The 20,692-nt window shown below is 43.0% G+C and overlaps 1 protein-coding gene across 1 annotated transcript in view; it reads right to left on the minus strand.

Annotated features, from left to right (window-relative positions):
* Nucleotides 1-20,692, minus strand: part of SPOCK1 (SPARC (osteonectin), cwcv and kazal like domains proteoglycan 1) — a 472,354-nt gene that overhangs the window by 246,940 nt on the left and 204,722 nt on the right. The window contains exon 3 of the mRNA XM_081035612.1: nt 13,517-13,562. Within this exon, the coding sequence (XP_080891738.1) occupies nt 13,517-13,562 (46 nt within the window). The remainder of the gene's footprint in view (nt 1-13,516; nt 13,563-20,692) is intronic.

Below are 20,692 nucleotides of genomic sequence, written 5' to 3' on the forward strand. Positions count from 1 at the left end.
TCTTTCTCAGTCCCTTGTATTTACAATGAATGAGGCTTCAACCCAATTTAATTAGGTATTCATGCAAAGCTGCATAGACATAACTTTGGTAAACGGAATCTACCTCAGAGGTGCCAACTAGGCAGGCTGTTTGAGGAAATCCTATGGGGAATAATTTCTATTATAAAATAAATTATCACCTCTCCACAGACCTGCTTGCCTTATCATAGAACTACATAAACTCAAGGTCAGACGCAATGTCAGCAGGAAGTACTCCTGTCCCCACCCAATGTTCGATTGCCTCGACAGCAAACCACCTTGTGATTCCCCAGTCCCAGGCGTACACGAAGCGATGGTGACTCTGCCCCCCCCCCCACTGCCACCCTGAGGCATCCTACCCCATCCCCACACAGCTTGGACTGGGAAAAGGGTGTAGCTGAACGGAGTCCAAACCCATCCCTTTGCAATCCCCCACCCACTGCTTCCTGGGCTATCACTTGGAGCCAAACAGAAGCCTCAACTCCCTCTCCACCAGCAACCCAACCAAAATCCCAGTGCAGCAATTACACCAAAGGAGCTCAAACCCCATGCACCATGCTGGCACGTGTGGAGGCTGACACACGCCCCTCGGGGACCCCGCACCCTACCTCTAGTTTTAAAACTATGCATGAAGCACTTGAAACTATTTCTGGATGAAGAAATCTGTGCTTGGCTGTAAACACAGAATGACAAATGCTCACCCCTCAGCGGACAGTGTCATTTGGCCATCACAAATGGGGAATTTCTCCTCCTGCCGAATCACTGACAGAAAGCAGAACTCAGGACTGACCTCGCTAAAAGCAAAAACTGTACTTATTAGCTGATGCCTGCCAATACTTATACGGCTCATACCCCCCAAATTATATTTTTACCTAAGGGTATATATTTTCATTTTTACAAATAATTTGTCAGCAGTATTGCCAAGAAGACACAGGGCTTAAATTGGGCATTTTATGTGTTTCTGTTGAGTTTTTAATGAGTGCTTCCTAATACTGGCTTGAAAATATTCCAGAATGAAAGGACTGCATCTAGATGCTGGGGCAGTGTGCCCAAATTCTTCTACCACGAGGTCAGAAAACACTTGGGAACTGCACCCTCCCCTGCACTCCTCCTAAGGCAGCCACTGTGCTTACAGTTCTGTGGGTGGCAAAGGATTTCATAACAACAAAATCTCATAGAAATCTGGGGATGTCTTTAAATAAAATGTGACTTTTACTGAGCATGTCAGCATCTGCACATATTTGAGAAGGTGGGCTTCCGGTGGTGGACAGGGGAAGAACGCTGATATTCATAATCACCCATTTGCCGGTGGGTTTGAATTGCCTTTCAGTCTTGGTCTGGAGGAGGAGGACGGTGCATGCAGGTATCAGAGTTTGGGTTTGGATTCTGAATGTCTAACCGCGGACATCGGCTCTACACGCCAATGGGCTGATGAGAGGAGATCCATTTCCTGTTGTTGATTGGCAGCTCGGATCATCTGAACTCCTCCTTCCTGCCAGGAAAAGCCCAGAACTCTCTGTTCATCAGTTACCAGAAACAAAACGATCAGAGTATTCCTGGTGGAGATGCAGGCTTTCCCTTCCTCTTGGTATTCTCAATTTTACCCATGTATCAAACCAGACTTTAAAAGACTGTGTGCTCTGTACTACATTGGTCTATGACTGAGTTAACTTACAGAACTGCCCTTTGGCTATAAGCCACTGGTGTGCACTGACAGACCTTGGAGGAAGCAATCGTAAAAACTGAACCGTGGTGATATTTACTATAAGACTGTCAAGGGTGTGGTCCACTCTGACACAACTCACTTTTTGAGAACTCACTGGAGGAAGGCAACTCTGGTCTCAGTACCAGAACACTTCATCCTCCTCCCACCTTATTTCCAATTCACAGGCACATAAGGTCGTGTGTTTCCTTCCTTACTTTGGCTGTTAGGAAACCCTGGGGCCAGCTCTAGAAGTGCACAGAAATTTATTGTGCATGTGTTTTCAGTTCCACCTTTGCTGTAGCTTAATTTATTTATATTTTTCCTTATATCCAAATATTGTCAATCTATTCATTTTATCACCTGACACTTATACATTTCTGAAAGTTACTTTCTAGTGAATGAGACACAGAAAATAAATTATTTTTAAAAAGATAGACATGCCAGATTATCATGCATTTGGTTACAGACCTGAGGACAGCTGAGTGACATTTCAAGTACCTATCTAGAGAGAAGCTGAGCATTCATGGACCGGAAGTGAATGTAGCAGAACTCAACAACATTTACCTCCATTTCTTAAAGTTAGATAGAAAGAGAGAGGTTGGAGTCAAGTATGGGCAGGGTTTCTTGGGCGGCACAAACCTGCGCAAATTCAGGGCGAGAATGTCACAGTGGCTCCAGTGGGCTCAGGATACTTTCTGGGGTCTTCTCCCCTTGGCAGTGAGCCATCTGACATTTTCCACCTTTTCTATCCCTTTCCACCATCATTTATTTGTTTATTTATTTTTGGCTAAATAAGATCAGGAACAGGCTAGGGCCAGCTGCTCTGTGGAGCACCCATCTCCTGCCAATGGCTCCTCCGGACCAGGCTGCCCCTGTCCGTGGTGCTGCCCAAGCCCTCCCCAGAGAAAGGAAACTCAGCGCCTAACGATATCACTCACAAGATCAAAGGGGCTCCATTTTTGCTCTGTGGCAATTGGTATGTGTCCTAAATCCCTGTGGTACCTTATTTCGTGTGAGTTGTGTGCATGTAAGAGCGTGTATGTGTGCATGCGTGAGGGCAGAGGTGTATTTTCCTCTTCTGGAGATTAAAACAATCCATCGAAAGGTGGTGCGGGGAGGCCGCCAAGAACAACAGCTGTAATAACCCCATGAATTGCCTGGGGCCCGCTTCAGCCTCAGGGCTCCTGTGCTCATTACATGTGGCTTCAGGCCTCATGGAATCTATGACGGCCTAGGCAAAGATGACACACTCAGGCAGTGTGTCCCCAACTCTGCCAGACACTGCCTGCACCCTGGGGCTACCCCACTGCTCCAGGTCAGAGGGACCCCAAGGACTCATCAGCCTCCTGAGCCACAGGCAGAAGGCCAGGTCTGACCACGAGGCCCTTGGCTTCCCTCTAGGAGAGAAGCCACAGACAGTCTAGAGATATGTTTTTGTTTGTTTGTTTGTTTAATAATGGATTTATTTGCCAACAATGAAGAATTAGGAGGTTTCACACACATACAAAAACTTCATTTCCTGCTCCCCTTCAGAAATTATGAGTCCTGGAAATGCTGGGTCCCAGCGCCTCACTACCACACCTCTGGCTTGTCACAGACTCCACACCCTGCCCAGTATCCCTGCACCAGGTCTGCCTTGCTGTTTGCAGTCCCTGCTATAGGAGTATTTCTACATCAGCATGATCTTCAGAGACAATGGGGTAAAATGAAACAGCCTGCTAAAGTAATGACTTACCGTTTTCTCTTATGTCTTCATAAATGTATTTTTAAAAGAAGTGTCCTATCAAATTTCACTTTTGTAGCCCTTGAATGCTCAGCTATCAGGAAACACTCTTCCCATCAGATGCTGCCCCTCCAGCCTACCTCCAAACATCAACCCATCCTTAGCAAGGCTCACGAGTCACTCCCTCTAAGACCCTTTTCCTGACCCTCACCCAGGAAAGGCTGACTGTCCCTCCTCTGAACCCCAAGCTACAAGGTTCTGTCTGGGTATGTCAGACACACTCTCAGAGTTATTCTACTCTCTTCCTCTCTCTCCCCTCCCCCATCTCTCTCTCTCTCTCTCTCTCTCTCTCTCTCTCTCTCTCACCCCCCTTTCTCCCTCCCTCCCTCTTTCCTTCTTTCCCTCTCTCCCTTCCTCCCTCCCTCCTACATAGACTATAAGCACCCTGAGGAAAGTTTTTGTCAAATTCCTCTTTATAGTTCCTACATGTAACCAACTCAGCATATACTAAGTGATAAGCTTTTGACAGAGCACACTGATCAATTACCTCCCACACTGGATGGCATTAGTGGGCACATAAAAACCCTCTAAGAGCCCTTCAAACCTGAGAATCCTGAACAAAACAGCAGTCCTCTCTTATCGAAGCGTGATTGCCTTTATCTTGGTCATTGTAGTAAGACTGGATCAGGCATTACATCAGGAGTTTTACTGACCCCTCATGTCATAGGTGTAATAAAAGTCATAGTCTCTATTCTACAGATTAGGAAATTTAGGCTCAGAGAAGTTAAGTGCTTGCCTAGCTACATACAGCTATTAAAAGGAAGAGCTGGGAATTGGACCCAATCTTTGAGACTGCAAAACTCAGGGTCTTTCCAATATATCACACTGCCTCTCATCATACAGTTATTAGGGCAGAATGAATGTTTGATAGGCCTCCAGCAATAAACTGCTACATAACACAACTGAAGACCTTAACAAAAGAAAACCTCTCCTTCTCAGGCACAAGAGCTATGGGGACAGAGGTGATCCTGGCAGTGTTTCTGCAACCAGCTATCTCCCTATTGTGAAAATGCTCAAATCCACTCGACAGTCTCAAATGAGGAAAATTTAAACAGCATTATTGATCGATTTTAAAATTCAACTGACATTTTCCCTATTGAGAATTTCCTCAAACCAAAGCTGTTTCATTAGGACTCAACAAATACAATACAATTAATTCAGGGGCTGTTGTTCTAGCAGGTGGAATAGCAGGAAGGATTATTTTTTTATATATAAAACTAACACTACATTTCACATATTTGGGGGAAAGGTAATAAGCATGTCTTTAAAATGGATGTGTTTGTGCTAAAAGAACCTCTTAAGCATAGTAATAGAAGACTACAGTGCCCCATAATCGCAAGGAAAATTTTACTACCCTTCACGATCCCCTATTTTTTCCACCCAAAGGTGGAACACAACCAAGAATGGCTGTTCTCTTTGGTTCTGGAGGCACTGGGAGCTCCTAGAGAAGCCATGGGGGAGCCGGAACATAACGCTGACACAGCCATTGGCACCTCATGAAGAAACAGCGCCCACACAGACAGAGCTGACTGAGCTGGGAAGAAACAGGTTTACTGAGCACATACCACACACCAACTCCAGATCTTCACAAACATGATCTCGCTCAATCCTCACAAACACCCTACATGACAGATATTGTAGCCCCACTTTACAGATGAGAACATGGAGGCGAGATAAGTCAAAGTACTCAAATGTATGCAGCGAGTTAACGGGAGAGCCAAGACTTGAACCTACTCTTTCCTCTACACCTTGCAGACTCAGGGAGAAGAGCAAGTACCTCCTCTTTGGGCCTTTTCTGCTTTTTATTGTGAGCCCCCCCCCTCCCTAGTCCTGATGTTTAAAAGACCCATTTAATTTCATTGGTTTTATTGAAGTTACATTACTACCTCATTGGTTAAACTGTAACCTTTGACATAAGAGCATCAGGCTTCACATTTTTTCTACTTTTACGAGGAAAACATAAAAAGACTCTATATTGCCTGCTTAACTATCACAGATGAGAAGGACCCCAGGAACCATCTAGCCCACCCACTTTATTTAAGAGATGAGCAAACTAACTCAAGAGAGGCCACGTGATTTGCCTGAAGTTGCACATTTTAATAGTGGCAGAGGCATGTCCCATTTAAGGCCCCTCCAGAGATGCCACAGGCTCTAGGCCAAGTTGCCTGAAGGAAGAATCAGTGTGCTAGAAATGCTACAAAAAAGCAACCCCAACAGCAAAACACATGGAGACCACATAAATGTCCGCCAATATGGGAATGAGTAGATAAACAGAATATTATATACTATAACAGAATATTACACACACACACAAAAAAAAACATCAAAAACAATATTCAGTAAAATAAACAGGTTGGAGAAAAAAAATTATTTCTGTTGTACAACACATATGTAACATGTTTGTTGTAGATATGCATGTATGCCATAAAAGTATAAGAACATGGACAAAAAAATTGCATGTTAATGATATGGTCACCTTCAGGGAAAAGAAAATGGGAAAAAGGACTAACGAGGGGCACCCATGGGATTTCACTCTTATATCTGATGTTTTCATTCCCTAAAATAAGCAAATAGTCAAAGGCAGCCAGAGATGAAAGATAAAAGTTTTAACTTCGTCTCACTTCAACGAGGATAGCCTGCGTTAAAGCAGGAACACACCCATATTTGAATTAATAGGTTTTCTGTTTCTTCCCTGGAAGAACGGACTTGGAACATTTAAAAGTCAATACTAAAAAAATAATAATTAATTAAAAAAATTTTAATACTAAGTATTTTATTGTCATAATCAAGAAAACAGAAGAGACAGCAGTGGGAGAAAATCTAGAGGGGCGGGGTGTGACGGTCTGGGGTAGGTTGAGTAAGAGGAACTGTTTCTATCAGGGAAGAACAATCCTTGAATTATGGGGAACAGCAACCGTAAGAGGGAGAAATCAACCAGATGAAACATGAGGGAACCAGGAAAAAAATATTAAGATGCTTCCCACAAACCAGGCCTGCTGCCTCTGAAAATCAACAGCTTAAAGTATGAGATAAGGTGAATAGGTCCTTAAACACAAAAAATGAAATTGTTCAAGGCTGTATGAATGCAAATCAGAGACTCTTTGTGGGGTGAGGCTAAATTCCCCATTAAGAGGAAAGCAATGGGGACTTAAGATTCCTATTAAATCTATCATGTAACATTTCAGATTAATCTGGAGGGGGGAAAAATTCCTTTCTAAAGGACAATTTTAGAAATAATCTTGCCTCCCCCATAAGCCCTTTAAAACTACAACAAAACACAAATGCTGAGATAAGCCATGGGGTTCTGGCTCCAGAAACACCGCTGGGACACAGGAAGAACTCTCTCCTTTTGAGTTTTAGAATTTTCACCTTAAAACAGTTCAGGGCCTTGGTCAGGATTTGAGCTTGTCAGGATCTTGGTATAACAGATTGCAAGTCAAAGTGCAAGGTTTTTCTTCTTTTCTTCTATTCAGGTGAACAGCATGAGTGAACGGGGCCCCTGACTTTCTGAGCTTTATTTTTATCTGGAGATCAATTTCTACAAGTTCATATTCTGCTCTAAAATCACCAGCATCACCTGAGATTTAGTTCCAATCAGGCTGTTCTGGAACAGTGATTAGTATTTATTTTACTCCAGAAGAAAAAACATCATCCTAAAAACCAACAGCTACACACTTTACCTGAAACATTCATTTATTCCACATTAAAGGAACGCCACTTGTCTCAAAAATAGTTCCCCATGATAAATCCCCCTTCAGCCATTTCTCCTAAAATGGTTTGTCTCATCAAGTGGAGCTTCATAGCCAAATAAATCAGTGGGTTCCTTCCTGAGTGACCCATGGCTACAGTACAGAACCTAACTTGTGTCCCATCACTTCAGGACATCTTCAGGTAATCAGAATTTCACACTAAAGTGACATATTGATTATATCCATAAACTACCTTCCCAACCGACCAATGCAATAAGAAAACCTTTTGGTCAGCACAAGTATTTTGAATAATTCCAATTTTCTTCTTCAAAGTGGACTGGCCAAGAAGCTTTGAAACAACTTGTTAGAATTCACTTTCCTTCCTGTTCATCCCCTATTCTGTCCCCAAATCCCCAAAGCAACACCTTTTATTTATTGATTTTAGCACAGTATTGTGGTTCAATAAATTCTCTCTTCCTGTCCCCTCCAGGCCCCTTCGATAACCTTCCTCATCAACCAGCCCCCTCACTCCAAGGGAAGAGAATCGTTGCTTCAGCACCTGTATTATGTATCATACTGAACGTGTCATCAGCTAAGGCTGGTGGAGCGCTGATCCACACAGCACAGCCAAGTGGTGCAAAAACCGTCACCTCAACTAAAACTGACCTGTGCAACTTGTACAAACACTTGACGTCTTACAGGTTTCTCAGTTTCCCAGACCAATCCCCTTTCCTTTCCCCACCTGTGCTTGCTCCCATCCCCATCACCTCCAGTATAGTGGTCCCCCTTATCCATGGTTTCGCTTACCATGGCTTCTGCTACCCATAGTCAACCTCAGTCTGAAAATATTAAATAGAAAAGTCCAGAAATAATTCATAAGATTCATAAATTGTGTGCTGTTCTGAGAAGTGTGATGAAATATTGCACCGTCCCATCCGGGAGTTGAGTTATCCCTTTGTCCAGTGTCTCCATGTTGTGTACACTACCCACCCATTAGTCACTTAGGAGCTGTCTTGGTCACCCAATCGGTTATATGAGAGAGAGAGAGAGAGAGAGAGAGAGAGAGAGAGAGAGAGAGAGAACATTCACATAACTTTTATTACAGAATATTATTATAATTGTTGTTTTATTATTACTATTGTTAATCTCTTACTATGCCTAATGTATAAATTAAACTTTATCATAGGCATGTATGTATAGGAAAAAAACAGTGTATGTAGGGTTTGGTACTATCTGCAGTTTCAGTCATCCACTGGGGGTCTTGGAACAAATCCCCCACGGATAAGGGGGGACTACTGTACTTACACATACTCCACGCCTGTGTAAGACCTTGGATGGATGACTTATGACAACCAGGACTGTCCCACAGAGAGGCTTTCCTTCATGTGGTCCCATTATCTAACACAGCAGGTTTAAACATGGAGCATTTGGTAACTGTTTACAGAATAAATGCCTGAATGAATGAATGAATGAATGAACGAACAAACACAATAAGAGTCTGAATATCTTCAGCCCCAATAATGAGGGTCCAGGCTATACCACTACCATTACCCACCTAATATAAAACAAGCCAGCTGCAACTGAGCCCCAAGAGTTTGAGTGGGAAGGAAGAGGAGCAACAGGGAGAGGCACCTGTACAGGAAGAGGAGGGAAGGAAAAGAGCAATAGCTTACTAGAACAACTGTTACCAAGTACTTCCTAGATGCCAGACCTACTACCTCATTTCATCCTCCTCTTTGCTTTTGCTATTGCAATTTCCAGCAACTTGCTTAGAATCACACAGCTAGTAACTGGCAGAGTCAAGTTCTGAAGAGTCTCACTGCAAAGCCCAAGAACCCATACTGCCCTTGCCAAAGCGTATCCCACAGAATAACATTACTCTTTCGGTACCTAATAGGTGTGATAGGTGTGCGTGGAGTGAAAAAATAAAAACATGTGGTCAAGGCAAATTTGGAAAATGGTAAGTTACATGGGCTTTACTAAAAGCCTTCTTAGAGCTTTTGAATTGCTGAGATGAACAGAGAACCAAACTTATTTGACTAGGGATTTTTTTCTTGGGGAAGTATCTCGCTGGACCAGACACTGCTTTCAGAAGCATAAAGTATCTACTCAATCCCCATTCTGTGCTCCCAGGTTTGCCAGGTCCAGTTGAGAAAAGATACAGAGACCACTGTGGGGACAGAGCCCCAGAGAGCAGTTTCCAGGCTCTGGGCCTCACATAGAAAGGTGCTGGCTCAGGTAGTAAATGGCCATCAACTGATTGGATGGCCATCAGCTGTGACTAGTTGGACGTCAGCTGTAACCAGTGAGCCATTGGCCACTAATATAACTGCCGTGGCTAATCTAGCAACCACGGATTGCAGTTAGCATGGCGGATTGGAGTTGACAAGTAAGGTTAGTTGGCAGAAAAGCAGACGGCGGGTTGTGGATCATGTTGCTCCTGCTTCCTGTGTCTCTAACCTAGCCACAAGCAAGACTATAGTGGTATGACTCCCCTATCTATGGGTCCTTTGGTGTTCCTTTTTGGCCTCACCATGTCCTGTGTTCCTATGTGGGGAGCGGGAGCTGACACCCTGCATGACAACCACACTCGAATCACCCCAGAGCCCTACAAGTCTCAGCCAGCCCCCTGCATGCAGAGGTTTTCCAAGGGCCTCCACCTCTCCTGCCTTTGCAAGACAGGAAACCACTGGCAACCTCCCCTTGCACTCTCAAACTGTGCAGCCTGCCCAACTCTTTTTTGTAGAGTGTCCGTCTTTGTGGATTTCACAAAGGAAATTTCTCAAGTTAATTAGTCCTTTCAATTCAGAACACATGTCTGTCCCTTCTGTGAGACTTGGCATTAAATCATTATAATCAAAAAGGATATCCTACTCTACCCAAATCTCAGAAAGAATTCCTCTTAGAAGAGCCTGAGGTTGAGGGCGGTTGTACACCACTGATGAAGCATTAATGATTCACTTAAAGATAAGGTAAAGACATTTTCAGTCTGGTGGCAGGAGGCTGACAGGTGAGGCACTTTTCTGCTGAGTGCCTTGGAGTCAATTATATGATAAGTGCTCGGTCTGTGAAGCCCTATTGTTCAAAGTTCGGTAAATATCCTTAAGCAGAGAGCGAATTACAGGTAATTAACTATTTCTTGAATACAGTGAGTGTCCTAACTATTCACCCCAATACCTAAGACAATTAGGAGCTACCACCATTTCAGAGGTCAACTTGCAAGCTGAATGGTAAGTCTGACCACCTGTGACACCCAAATTCCAAGGAAATGACCAGACAGTGGAGAAGTTCCTCACGAGTCCTAGAGGAGCATCATTTAGCAGGTATGTCCTGGGATCCTAATCATAGCTGTTGAGTCACCAAACTAAGTCCTCTAAAATGTTGCCCTTGTCATGTCACGCCTCTGCTCAAAAACTTTCTGTGGCTCCCTAGTGCCAATAAAACAAAATTCAAACTTCATGGGTTGGTATGGAATGTCCTTCACGACCTACTGTGTTTCCTCAAAAATAAGACCTAGCTGGACCATCAGCTGTAATGCATCTTTTGGAGCAAAAATTAATATAAGACCCAGCCTTATTTTACTATAATATAAGACCGGGTCTTATATTATTTTTTGCTCCAAAAGACGCATTAGAGCTGATGGTCTGGCTAGGTCTTATTTTCAGGGAAACACGGTACCTCAAGTCCACCTTGCAAGCTGCACTCTACCTGAATCCCCACGGACAGCCTTCCTTCCCTTTTTCTTCCCCTTCATTTCAAGCCCTCTCCACACCCACCTTCACCACGAGGCCCCTTCCACCTCTATCCTGGCCCATATTTGTCATGTGAAACTCTGAAATGCTTTCAACATGTTCGGTTTCTACAAACTGAAAGTTTTCCCCAACCACAAAACCCCCGTAACCATGTTTCATTCTGTTTCAGCTGAGGAGGGGAAATGACCTCTCCGTAGCGACAACTTCCACTGGAATCCAGCGATTCTCCTATTTTCTGGACGATGCAATGCTCTACATCTTCCACGCCTGTGGTTTATATTTCAACCAGTGGTGTCAGCGCTGATACAGTAACCTTCCATTTTTATTGAGCAGCACACAGTGTAATTGATGACATCTGCTGGGGCTGATATTTTAAGTAAAGGCTATTCTCAGTGCTGCCTCCTCTCCCCCGAGGCTCTGTATATAAATAGCCAACAGCAGCTCCACCTGAGGCACAAAGTGGAAAGTGGGGCTTCCTGGCTGAGGTCCCCAATGATAGCCCCATAAAGTCAGGAGGTTTTTCTGGGAGGATTTATAGAAGCAGATCCAGCTTGCAAGCCCGCAATGCTAGAAAAAGAGGGGGCAGGGGGCAGGACTGTGCTGGAAATAGTTGCCATCACTCTTTGGACTTTTTGGTTAAGCAGATTTGAAAACCATGTTCTTTTGGGTGCTCAAAGTTTTTGTGTTAACTCCTCAAATCAAGAGAAGTTATTGTTTATATCCCCAAGGGGCAAATGAAGCCCACGGTCATGTGTTAGCATTCCCATATGTATTAGTAACAATAAAAATGTCTTCCCTGGGTAAAGCTTTTTTATTTACTCGCAAGCCCTGGGGAAGAATAAATCTGGCAGTTATTTAGGCAACATTTGATCCTTATTGGACAAGAACCTATTTCCACTTCTGGGCTAGAAAGAATCGGAACCACGGTCAGCTGAGGTGCCTCCATAAGCAAAATCCTGGGAGGCACATTGATAGAGGGATGTGTTTATCAGGCACAAGCAACGTGCTGCTCTGCATGTGAGTGTTTTTCCAAAACAAGGGCATCTCCTTTCAAAAGAAATTTTTAAGAATCTTGACTATTTTTGATGGAAAATTTTTAAACTAAATTACAAATACATTCATATACTTAATGTGATGTATTGTGATGATTCAGTCGTTGCTAAAATTGTAAAAGAGTGAGCCCTTGGAGGCCACTAATATACATCTAAGCCCAGCCAGATGTTCCAAAAGAAAGCCTTCCTGGCACCTGCTCCCTACGTACACGCACACACACGCAGTAAGCCTGTCACCTACAGACTCAGTGCTTCCCCACACCCCCTAGGTCACAGCTATAACAACACACCCCACTGCAACTGCTGACTGAGTTATCTCCCCACTCCCAACTCTGGGCTCCTCCAGGGTGGGCCCCACAGTTGTTTTGTTTTATGTCCAGAACCTAGCTCGGTGTTTGCGCTCGATGTTTGAGAATGAACAAATGCATGTATGTATGAAAGAAGAGAATGTTGCCCTATTTGAAGGCATGAGCTAAAAGGCATATGTGGACATTTTAATACCAATTCTGCTTATAAGAAAACCCGAGTCCAGAGAGAGAGAAAGAGAGAGAGACCATTAAAATGACAAAGGAGAGGGCAGAAAGGGCACCTTCCACCATGTCACATGTCAATGCCTCCCTTGACTTCTTTGTATCAAGTTTACCACCACGATCACGTCAAATACTCAAGCGACAGAGCTGAAGTCACCCCAGGAGCATGAACCTTTGAGACTTGCAGGGTAATATTTTTCCTCCACGTTTCAGTATTCATTGCATATACAGACTTGAAGTAAAATCTACCATCATTTTCAGCAGCAAGATCTGTGCCACACCAGCAGCAGAGGCCACACATGGGACGAGAGGAAGAGGATGTGATTCACGGCAGTCCTCGCTGTCTCCTAAGTCACTCACAGGGGGACTGGTGGTGACTTACAATGGCATCAGGACACTGGCTTTACGCTTGCTGGTGTGAGTGGAACAGCCCTCCCTCTGAGGACCCAACTTAAACCCAAGGGGTAAGCGAGCCAACTCGGAAACAAGTTTCTATTTAGAAACCATGACAAAGTGTTTTGTTTTTGTTTTTGCTTGACAAATGAAATATCGGTGCCTTTGAAAGCCTCTCGGGATTAACCTGCTTCTAAAAAGAAAGTTTCATTTTTATGGCTCATGTGATTTGGGCAACATCTTTAGGCATAGTCTCTCCCATGAATGAAATCACTGAGCTCAGTCCAACAAGGCACCAGGTTAGTCTGACAACCATTTTACTGTTTTGTTTTGTTTTGTTTCGTTTTGTTTAACAGAGGCAACCAATGATTATTGTGGTCAATTCAATTACATTTTTTTCTTAATCTGTCTTAGGCAAGCTCAAACAAATAACTAATTTGAAAAAACAATTTCTATCACCCTAGTCAATTCAGTTCCCAAAGTCAATAAAATAAGACAGCTAGCTGGCCTGTGTACAAACTGTTCCTGAGCATGCAAGGAAGGAAAAATGAGACAGCGTTTCTCAGAGAATACACAGCAAGACATATCCTTTACCTTGGTCAAAGGGCTTGTTGGGGTTCCAGTTTCTGAAATAATCATCCTATATAAGGAACAAAAAAATAGAAAACAGAGGTCAGATTTCAGAAAGCTTCTCACATAACAGCATAAAAGGCTGCCTTTCTCCCCACTTCCCCAAAACACAAAGGAAAACACTAATAGCTCAGAACACTTTCCCAAAACAGACAGACATTAACATGCAAACAAACATATCAATTTACTTTTAGATTCTTATGTTTCAAACTGTAAGGATTAAACACTGGGATGAGTAAAAACATTTCAGCCTCGTATGGAAACAGCACTGCTCTCCTTGGTCTGACAGATAAACCAAGACACCTTCTAAGTGCACGGTGTAGTTTCTATCAATTATTCTGCAAGTGATGCCTGGCGGCTCTCGCTGATCATTAAGCCTCTATTTGTAACAGCTGATAATTCAACGGTCAACATTTCTTGTGTGTAGATATGTAACTCGTGGTGCCCAGTTCCAGTTTTCCAGCACTCACAAAACCTAAGAACAGAGGGCCATTCCAATGCTGGAATTAACCACAGGCATACATGTAGCTTAATACCATTTGTTCGGGGTGTGTCAAGAAAAAAACCCCAAAGGCTGACCAATCTGGTTGATTGATAACTATGTCTTCCTTGCATACAGCTGGCATCAATTTACGCTCCAAGGCTAGACGCTCCATTACTTAGAAATCGCAAGGGTCTGGGTCACTCACTCCTTCCTACTTACATTTAATCTCTTCTCCACTTCTACTAACCCTCTCCCTCCAAACCACCGCTGTCCACTCTCTCTAGGCCCCGAGTGGTAAGGGTAAGCCCCCACTGCTCCCCTGCACACCCAATCTATCAGCAAACCTGAACAGTTTGCAAGGTGCAGAGGCTTCCCCCAAAGTATGTCTTCCCCACACTATTTTTAGGGCAGGTGCCCCCTTTTCTGTTTTCTCCTGCCTATACCCAAATTATTTGCTGTATGTGTTTGGGGAAGGTACTCTGCATGCTGCAGTCGGTTTCAGAAAGCTGTCCAATTTCTCTTCCAGAGAAGTTAACGTACGTCAAAGTGCACAATTAGTTTAAATTATTGTCCATGCTGTCTCCTGCTGCACTTTATCTCTGACACGATCTCCTGTGAATTTTATCGGCCTCTGTGTCGTTCAATTACCTGGCTTTATTAGATCCTTGTTGAGTTCACCTAAGCCCTTAAGTAGATTTTAGAAAACTGGATTTAGAGTAAAATCAGAACATATCGCTTTTTGGGCAGTGATTCCATTTTCCAGAGCATGAATAAACATGCACAGGTTCCTCTGGATCCTGATGACTAGCCATTAAATTATTTTTAACTCCAAGGAATTGGCTCATTCTGCTATGGCTTTAATTTTATGGCACCACTGGTCATCTCGCCCAGCTGGTTAGGAAGTCTCTGATGTCTGCACCCTGAAATATCACTAAGAAAGCTGCAAATAATTGCTCTGCCACATCTCTCTCCATCCATGATTTCAAATACAATCCACATCTTTGGAGCGACGTGGCTTAAAACTCAGCGGCCAGTGTTAAATGATTGTAAGTTAAGGGCTGGATGGTAGGTGGAAAATTTAGGTCCTGATTTCTCAGTTTGATGGTCCTAGACGCCAACATGGTGTCAACACATTATGCTGCTCACGGGGTAAGAGAAGAGATAACCCCAGATGAACTCATCTTCACCACTGGAGAAAAAAAATAACAAAATATCCATTCTTCCAGCAGTGGTTCATCAGTGCCCTCTTCACATCCAGAGGACGGCATCATGTCCAATGGCAACATAGCATCTGGGAAATGCTTTCTACTTGAGTATGCTGTTCTAATACAAGTCATGGGAAGCTTCAGATGTGTGTCCGACATGTCACATTCTCTTTGATATCAAAGCAAGGTTTGAACAAGTCTCAAGAACTGAGTATTCCCGAATGATTGCAACATCCTTTATAACTTGGATGAAATTTGAAGCATGCTTCTGGATCTCATCACTTTTCCAAGTTAACTGTAATTGTCGTTTTAACAAATTTCTTGGGGGAAAATCGTAGTTTTAAATATAAAGCCTCTAAAAGCAGATATCTGCGTTAGAATACCTGAAACCCATTGAAATGTAGTAACACTGCCTAATTGCTGCTAAAATGTGAAAGTACACCTTGAGTGAAAGCTCATTATGCAAAATGAGTCCTTCAAATAGCCCCTTGCTCAGCAAGGCCAAGCAGGGAAAGAAAATGATTCCTTGTATCTGATTGCTTTTGCTGTCTTAGAAAAGGGGATGGCCAAAGCAAAAACCAATGAGCCAAGAGCTGATAAAACCTTGGGTTTTTAACTGCTTTGGCTACACTTTCTCTGAGAGCGAAAGTCCATATCAGGGGCCAAGATCATTAACAAGAGGAAAATACTGGGTACCACGCCCATGTGGGGGATGGTCACTGAGCCCGGGGAAGGGGGCTTCTTCATGGGCATTCTGCAGCAAGATCTGCGTATGCGATGCCCAGACACATGGATCACGCTTCCATACTCTCCTAGCCAGGTCTGCTGGGCGGGCACATGTGGCAGGTCCAAGCAGGCTGGAGCTATCCCCATCCATTCACTCTGCACCTGTGGGAATTTCTGGTGAGGTGGCATCCAAATCCACGTGAAAAGAGCTGAAGACAAAAGAATGCCTCTGCCGGAGCTTCACCTCCCGAGAATGTGGTCATCCATGAGTCCCACTTAATCATCCAGATGCTCAACGGACATAAGGACAGCTATCGGTGGCCTTGAACCAAGACTCAATAACGGGGCTGGTCATTTCTCCAAGGCCTAAGGTCTGGGGGCAGTACCATCCCAGCTTTTGTTTTCTATCTAAATAAAAATATATAGTGTATATTTTATATTATCCTAAAACAGCTCTGTGGACCGTTGTATCGGTTTTCTAACAGGGATAATTCCCACCCTGGGAAGTCGGGTGCCTGCCCGCACACCACCTCCGTGCTGCACTGGATGGAGCTGTGTTCCTGCTGGGGGGACCCCAGGGTCCTGTCCAGATGCCAGGAACATGTAGGACTCTAAGAGCCCTTGCCTCTGATCTTCCTTCTAGCCCAATATAGTCGTGGCCTGTTAAAATTCAGACTGTGTTAAAAAGCATGTCAGATGTGTTAGATCAAACTCGCCAGGAGACGTGTATCTGTCTGAGTTGGCCTCTTCCCTGGTAATTTTATCATCTAGTGCTAAAACTTTTAAAAAGGACTTGCAAGGGCCTCGGCGACAGTTAATTTTTAACACATCAACCTAAATAGGATGATGCAGATCTAAATATAGTTATTTGCTAAATTCAGTAACTCCTTTTAGTGCATCTAAGGTAGGCTGAGGAGGAAAGGACGGCAGTGTTAGGACACAAGTCTATTTTGTGGGCTTCACTGCCCAGGGCGATGACGTCAGGCCTTGACTGGACAGCGCAGAGAACAGCCTTCCTCTAAATCTGACCCATATGAGGAAAGGCTGATTGCACTCCACCGTGCCACTTCATAAATGAAAATCACCCCACTCTTTAAGGACTGTTAAAATCTGGAAGAACCTATCCATTTAAACACAGTCTCAAACTTGAGCAGACTGACGTATGTCTGAAATCATGAAATATCTCAGAGTAACATAAAGTCATAGTGAGAAGGCATAAAAAGTCAGCATAAAGATCACAGTCAGTAAGTGACAAATCATTACACATCTAGGATGAGGAAGAAGGAGGTGGTGCTGGTGCTAGAGGGAGAATCAGAGACTGGCATGGCTCCAATTATTTTATCCTCCACAGCTGATCAATATACATAAAACCATATTTCTTCATTTTTCTTACTAAATAAATATCTTACTCACATAGGATGGGGCCCTATGAAATTATTGGCACCCAGTGGCTGGTACAAAGGAATTTAACTCTGGATTTTCAGCTACTTTAAAGACATTCATTGTGATAAAGCATTCATGGAAAGGAAATCTGTTTAAAATGTATACATATATAACAGATTGTATATTCTCATACATAACAGGTATTAATAAGGCCATAATATTTACCAATACATAATTTAATAAAAGATACTTGTACATATATATTCATATATACCAAAGAGCATTCTGCTCTACATAGTATCTTTCAATAAAATCTTTAAGCCTCAATAACATAAAATGATGCAAAAATATTCCTGCTATAATTTGAGTGATTAAATCTCTTCATCACGGATGTTCATAAGTCTGTAATTCTATAGACTTATGGAAAGTCTATAGTTCTAGCCCATTTTGAATGGAAACCTGAATTTTCCTTCCACCATCCGACAGCCCCAAAATGGCTGATGCAATTTAGTTTGACCATTCCCCAGGGATCTGCCTTTCCAGAGCTGCTTATCTTGGCTCCAAAGATTGTCAAAGCAGACTCTGAGGAAGAGATGGGTGGCAGAACCAAAGGGAAACCATTTTTGAAGTCCGACTGCTGGCTTCCCACTTCTGAAGATGATGTAATAGATTGTCTACCTTACAGCTTCGGACACTACAAATCAAAGACACTTAGCGTACATGAAACAGATCATTTCTCCTTCATAAATATTTTAGCTAAGTTATTTAAACCTGCAGTTTCATCTGCAGATCACCTGAGATAATACAAACTCCCAGCCTAGAAAATAAATGGGAGCCTCATTTATCTCAACCAGGAGTGAGTAATAAGCACACAGTAAGTCCTGGCCAAACTGTATAAAATACAAGTAAGCTGTTCCAGCTTTAACATCTCTGTATCCCTGTGAAGTCTCCATAACTGTTACTGGTGTGTATGTAAATACAGGTGGGTGTATGTTCATACACACACTCTAAATCACTTTCTTCCTGAATAGGCTATTCTTTGATAAATTGGTCTGACATTTGGTATAAAGTCCTGCAGGCCTCAGACAAACTGATTCAGAAAATAACAATGTCAGTTGCTCTGCTCTTTCAATAAATAACTCACCAGTAAAACACAGATAATAACTGACAGTCATACTTGTACTGTAACTAATGAGAAAAGATAAAGCAGCAAATGGACTGTTTATATGCATTTGATAAATTGCATCCCCTGGATATACCATTGAAAAATAAATGTGTGCGGTGCTGGTTCACTGAACTAAAGCAAATATTTACCACTGAGATTTAGGATTTAGAATGAAATTTACATTTTATTTGGCAACTATTTCAATGTTATGTCTACGTAACAGTTGAAAAGTCAAAAACCTACCTCAACTTCCTGAGTACGAAAGCATTATAAATGAGAAAAAAAATAAAAGAATCACATCAAATAGGAAGGAATGCAAACATTTTTGATAATTGCATCAAATATTTATATTATCATAAAATTAGAAAGGTCATAGGCAGATATTTTCCCTTAAGTCATCAACCATCACTCCCTTGAAAAGTTCCCACCATTCACTAAATTCATGGGAAAGAACGTCAGGTTATGGGGTGAGGGGAGGGGAAGACCTGAAGTGGGGTGAAATCTGAGTGTGCTCTAGTGATCTATGTCATTACTGACGAACGGCTAGCAAAATGATGATTAAATCCAACACTCAGTCATGATTACTATCTATGAGAGTTTCCAATGGACAATTTCCTGCGGCATAGGTCCAAAGGGTGAACTTCAATAAAAACCCCGAGATGACATCAGAGACCAGGAGTAATAGACTTACATTTCTGCAAAGAAATTATTTTGCCTTGTAGCTCCAAAATAGTTTGAAGGGGGTCTAAGATCTGAGAAAGACATGGATCTATGGTCTTAGAAATATGTAAAATGAACGAGATTGCCATGGCAATCCTCCAAACCAATTCAAGGATTATAACCACCACAAAGAGCACCCCATCCTCAGGACTGTCTGTCTGTCCCTGTCCATCCAAGCTGGGGAGGGGGGCCGGAGTGACCTGCTGATTTGGTCTTTTCCCAAAGAGAAAAACTGAGTTTGAATTCCTTCATAAAGTATGTGCTGCATGTCGCTTTTTCTTGTGGGAAATGAATGGGTATACGATGGTCCATTTGTCCTCTGACCAAGAAAAGGAGTGTCTCCCCAGACTGAAAGCCATCCATACCCTTAGACCAAATTAGCAAGATTACGGAAATGTCTGCGCTGACCAGGAGCAGCCTTCGGAACGTCCAGCAAGGAGAGAAGCAGCCAGTCCTACAGGATCAAAGGCACAGGGGCCACTACCAACAGGACAGGCACAGCAGCAGATGTACTTTCTGCTGTACAGTTTGCCTCTAGCACTCACCAGCAGTGTGGCCTCGCACAATCCACTTAGCTTCTCTGAGTTGCAGTTCCCTTATCCGTAAAATAAGGCCACCGCACCTCCCTTGAAGGATGGGTCACAGGGATCCATGACGTGACAAAGTGTCTGTTATACTACGTGACAAATAAAAGATCTACTCAACTGAGTTGAGGAGATTTACTCAACAAGTAAAAGATGTGCACTGTTGTGCCCATCTCCAGAGGTTTCCAGTACTGAGATGTCCCGGTTCTGACATCGACAGAAATGGGCTTTGTAGAAATAATATGTTTAAAATTTCCATGATGTGAATTCTTGTGCATTTGAACCTTATCGAGTGGGCCCAAGTGAAGGGAGACCAATTGCACCTGGGAAAACTAATCATGAAATGTTTTAAATGCATGTAATTGTGTTAGTCTCACGTACGAAGAGTGGCTGAGAAAAAGAATTCAATGAAATTTCAAAACTTCAGCGGCAGGCACGTCTCTGTTTAAAGGTCAGGCTCCCACTCTGCGAGATTTAGTGACCCTGTCTATTAGAGAAAAAAAAAAAAGGAATACACCACAGAGCCATTTTGTGCATCTAGTGAGGTGTTTTGAACCCTTGTCAGGTATTCCATGTCACATGACATACATGTAATTATAACTAACTATACCCTGATAAGGAGACTAGGGCTGCTCTGAACAGAGAACATTTCTGCATAACCATTCATTTACATGTATTAAATAGGTGGAGAAACCCTGAAAGAGTCTATCTCATAGGCACACCAAACAAGACCTTTGCCACCTCGTAAACCTTCACTTCACAGAAAATACAAATTATACTGGCCCGAGGCTCAGCCTTACCCAAGTATCACAAATGCGAAATTAATTAGGTCCTGTCATCTTTCTGAGAATGCCACTCCTACCACTCCCCCTA

This window comes from Rhinolophus hipposideros, assembly GCF_964194185.1.
Source record: "Rhinolophus hipposideros genome assembly, chromosome: 23".
Taxonomy (NCBI): Eukaryota; Metazoa; Chordata; class Mammalia; order Chiroptera; family Rhinolophidae; genus Rhinolophus; species Rhinolophus hipposideros.